The sequence below is a fragment of the Temnothorax curvispinosus genome, unplaced genomic scaffold (assembly GCF_003070985.1).
Source record: "Temnothorax curvispinosus isolate PA1 unplaced genomic scaffold, ASM307098v1 QBEX01011902.1, whole genome shotgun sequence".
NCBI lineage: Eukaryota > Metazoa > Arthropoda > Insecta > Hymenoptera > Formicidae > Temnothorax > Temnothorax curvispinosus.
In genome coordinates this window covers 497-3,691 of record NW_020221682.1, presented here as the reverse complement: position 1 = coordinate 3,691, position 3,195 = coordinate 497, and the positions used below count along the sequence as shown (strand labels likewise).

General features: G+C 42.1%; 1 protein-coding gene and 1 long non-coding RNA gene across 7 annotated transcripts; one reads left to right on the top strand and one right to left on the bottom strand.

The window, feature by feature from the left end:
- LOC112461963 lies at positions 1-409 on the top strand. Its single transcript, XR_003041607.1, has 2 exons — positions 1-89; positions 155-409. It is a non-coding gene; the product is annotated as an uncharacterized LOC112461963 (long non-coding RNA).
- A 285-nt stretch (positions 410-694) lies between these two features.
- Positions 695-2,974, bottom strand: LOC112461962 (5'-nucleotidase domain-containing protein 1). 6 transcript variants are annotated; one of them, XM_025027440.1, is made up of 2 exons: positions 1,191-2,974; positions 695-880 (listed from the first exon to the last, which is right to left on the bottom strand). In XM_025027440.1, exons 1-2 carry the CDS (start codon positions 2,650-2,652, stop codon positions 720-722), a joined length of 1,623 nt encoding a protein of 540 aa, XP_024883208.1. In that variant the 5' UTR covers positions 2,653-2,974; the 3' UTR covers positions 695-719. The 6 variants fall into 6 exon arrangements, with proteins under 6 accessions (XP_024883208.1, XP_024883204.1, XP_024883206.1 ...); XM_025027436.1 differs by lacking the exon at positions 695-880 and having other exon boundaries at positions 1,078-2,494; positions 2,572-2,974; XM_025027438.1 differs by lacking the exon at positions 695-880 and having other exon boundaries at positions 1,078-2,491; positions 2,572-2,974.
- Between the last annotated feature and the right edge of the window lie 221 nt (positions 2,975-3,195).

Below are 3,195 nucleotides of genomic sequence, written 5' to 3'. Positions count from 1 at the left end.
AGTGTGTGTTCAAGAACTCGGATTAGATCCCGAGAAAGTTAATGTAAATGGCGGTGCTATTGCCTTAGGTCATCCTGTTGGCATGTCAGGTATGTATCGATGCTTGGACTTTCTCTAAAGAATTCTCATTTTATGATAAAATTTTGTGTTTTAGGAACAAGAATACTGGTCACTCTGTTACACACTTTAGAGAGAACAGGAAAGAAAAAGGGTGTCGCATCTTTGTGTATAGGAGGGGGAATGGGCATTGCCATTGCTGTTGAAAGAACATAACGAATGTCTTCCTTATTTATATATATATTATATATCTTATATAAAATTTATTATATTTTTATTAAAGCGTTTCTCGCTAAAAATGGCCTTTCTTTTACGTTATACATTAAATAAAGGAATATTACTATGTTCTGTACAATGTCCATTCATTTTAGTTGTGTAACAAGTATTTGATTATTCAATCCCTTTTTAGAAATAATTTAAATATTTTTATGATATGTGTATTTCACATAACAGAGTTTTAAGTAAAGATACTGAAATGTAAATTATATTATGAAGTATAACAATGTTGAGCTGTCAAGTATAAAACATTAAAAAAGAAAGATAATCTTGGGACGTACATAATAAAATAAATTATACAAATAATATTTTAGATATTAATCGATTTCGTAAGACGGATAATTTAAAATCACAAAACAAATTAGATCTTTACAAGTCTCATTTATTTACGTTTCGGTTTTTGTTATATTCTTACTCTCTAAAATCTGTTCTACAGCCGCAAGGCCTTCCTGTTGTCTCTGTTGGGCACGTTTTGTTCTGTAAGTTGTTTTTGTACTCATCATTTCCCTCGAAGGTCGGCCTAGTCGTTTTAATTGTTCCTTGATAGCTGGGATAATCCGTATCTTAAATTATAACATGCCTAAATTAGATGAAAAAACGGGCAAGTATAAAAATGAGTTTCTCTATTTTATTAGAGACTGACAGTTTTTCAGCAATAACGTTAAGCAAATTTCAATGTCTTTAAATATGTATACAAGCACATTTATATTTAAAAGCTAAAAAGTCACACCTACAATTTTTTAAATACTTGTAAGATTTTGTAAAAAGATAAAAGATTTTCTCTTCGTTACAAACGATGTAAACATAATAAATTCTAATATTGTCATTCGCATTCCTATATTACATGGCTGACAAACTGAGTGGTACAGCAGGATAATATCCGCGATATGACTTTCCATCTTTATCAAAACAAAGGATAGGCTCCCCTAACGGTCTCTGTGTTACCAAACTGATATCCGGTATGCACAGCTTCGCGTGTTTCTTTATTATATGCCCCCATAAAGAGTCTACATTGATTGTCGAATCTTTCAGACAAAAGTAAGACCCCCAGAGTTTCGAATTCAAAATCTTCTCGTCCAGATGTGTCAAAGAGTGATAGAGCATCCCTTCTGACATTTGTTCCTCGATTACGGCCAGTGTATCACAACGTGCAAATACATTTGGTACATAAATATCTTGTATGAGATTATCGCCGACGTATAAGCACCGCTGATTAATTTTCCCCGTTATACGAGCGAGAAATTCTAATAGATCATTCCAGTTTCCCTGACTGTACATTTCGCCTCGTTTTAAATCTCGGCTCGCAATATTGGTTTCGTTATTATTTACGACGTCGAAGAACGGCCGATTGTTAATAAAAAACCCCGGTTTCCTCGCGTAACACACTACAATATCGAAGAGAGATCGCCAGTCTTCCCCGAGAGCGTAACTCGCGGTGAAACTCGCAAAGTCCGCATTCGATCCGGTAATGAGAAAGGTCGCGGATTTTTTCTTTACTTCTCTCAACCAGGAGATCGTGTCTGAGCTGCATTTACGCAAATATTTCTCCGGGTCTCTTTTAACATGGCCAAAGATCCCTTTGTTCGATTGGAAATGCTCTCTAGAGAACATGTAAAACAGTCCGGCCAGTATGTCAGGCCAGATATTATATCTGTCCAAGGGTGATCCGCGTTCCTCGTCGAGAGTGTCTACAGCTCGTGCAAACGCCAGACCCGCCACTATGTCGAAGTAATCCAGCGTGCTCCTCAATTTCTCGGACAGAGCACCGTTCCAGGCTGCCAGTACGTCGCGACAGAAAACATCCGTGGCCTCCCACCTTTGCTCCGGATATATCTCCCTTATTTGGTCCGCGTTTAACAGACGCGAGCCGTGGCACGCTCTGCGGATAACACCGTCCGGGCTCAGCCTGAGCACGTTTCCCCTCTCCATGTCCAGCAACAGTCCCTTCTGCATAAAGTCCAGGTCGTCGTCTGTCAGCGGTAGTTTCAGCAGATGCTTCGCGCCGTATCCCCGTCTGTCCACCAAGAATCTGGCCAGCATCTCGTACTCCATGCGAACTAGATTCGTGACGTTGTAACGCAGCAGAGTGTTGTCCAGGTCGAAGCCGACGCAGTCGTAGTCCGTGAATCTGAACACGTCCATGTCGTTCTTGGCGAGTCTACTAGACGCCGTGGAATCGTATCTATTAAAAACTGTACATACGGTCGTACCGGAAGGTACTTCTGCTTTATCAGTTACCCGTTTATGTACGACGGAGTAGTATTGCCTGCGTACATACAATCTGACGGTGTGACGGTAAAGACCCAGGTCTCTGCTCATTTCCAAGCGCGACGGGCAGGTGTTGGCATCATGTGTGTCGAGTAACCCGGCAGCTTTGCGTAAATATAGACTATACAGCGAGTCGACGATGGACGCAGGAACGTTTCAGGGCCAGACCGTGCAACTCCGACATAAAAAACCACCTAAGCCCCAGATGCCCTGAGCCCTAAAATGTCCTAAACACCTCGAGCGAGAGCCGGTTTTTTTTTAGTCACGAGGCGGCGACATAACCTAAACGGACGGTTGCTCGCGCGCTTTACCACCACTCCGAAGGTCGAAACGGAGGGAACCAAATCGGCTATATGCTCCGAATGAGAGGTGCACTCACGTTCAACGGGATGTGGACGCAGCGGATGTTCCTCGCCTGCACGAAGAACATGTCGAATTTGAAGGAGTCGCCGCGTGGATCCGTGAACACGCAGTCCCGCATCACGATGTTCATGTATCTGCAAAACGAGAGCGAGAACACGGCATGTTCAGAGTGGTGTGCGACGAGTCGTCGGGGATCGCGAATATTTTCGAGAAAAGAGGGACAGGTCCGGT

Excerpts from the sequence above, each read along its gene's own strand:
- LOC112461962 (XM_025027440.1), bottom strand. The coding sequence starts at position 2,652 with ATGAGCAGAGACCTGGGTCTTTACCGTCACACCGTCAGATTGTATGTA. Across the intron at positions 881-1,190 it reads TTATCCTGCTGTACCACTCA|CTATCAAGGAACAATTAAAA; the intron begins GTTTGTCAGCCA and ends GGATTATCCCAG.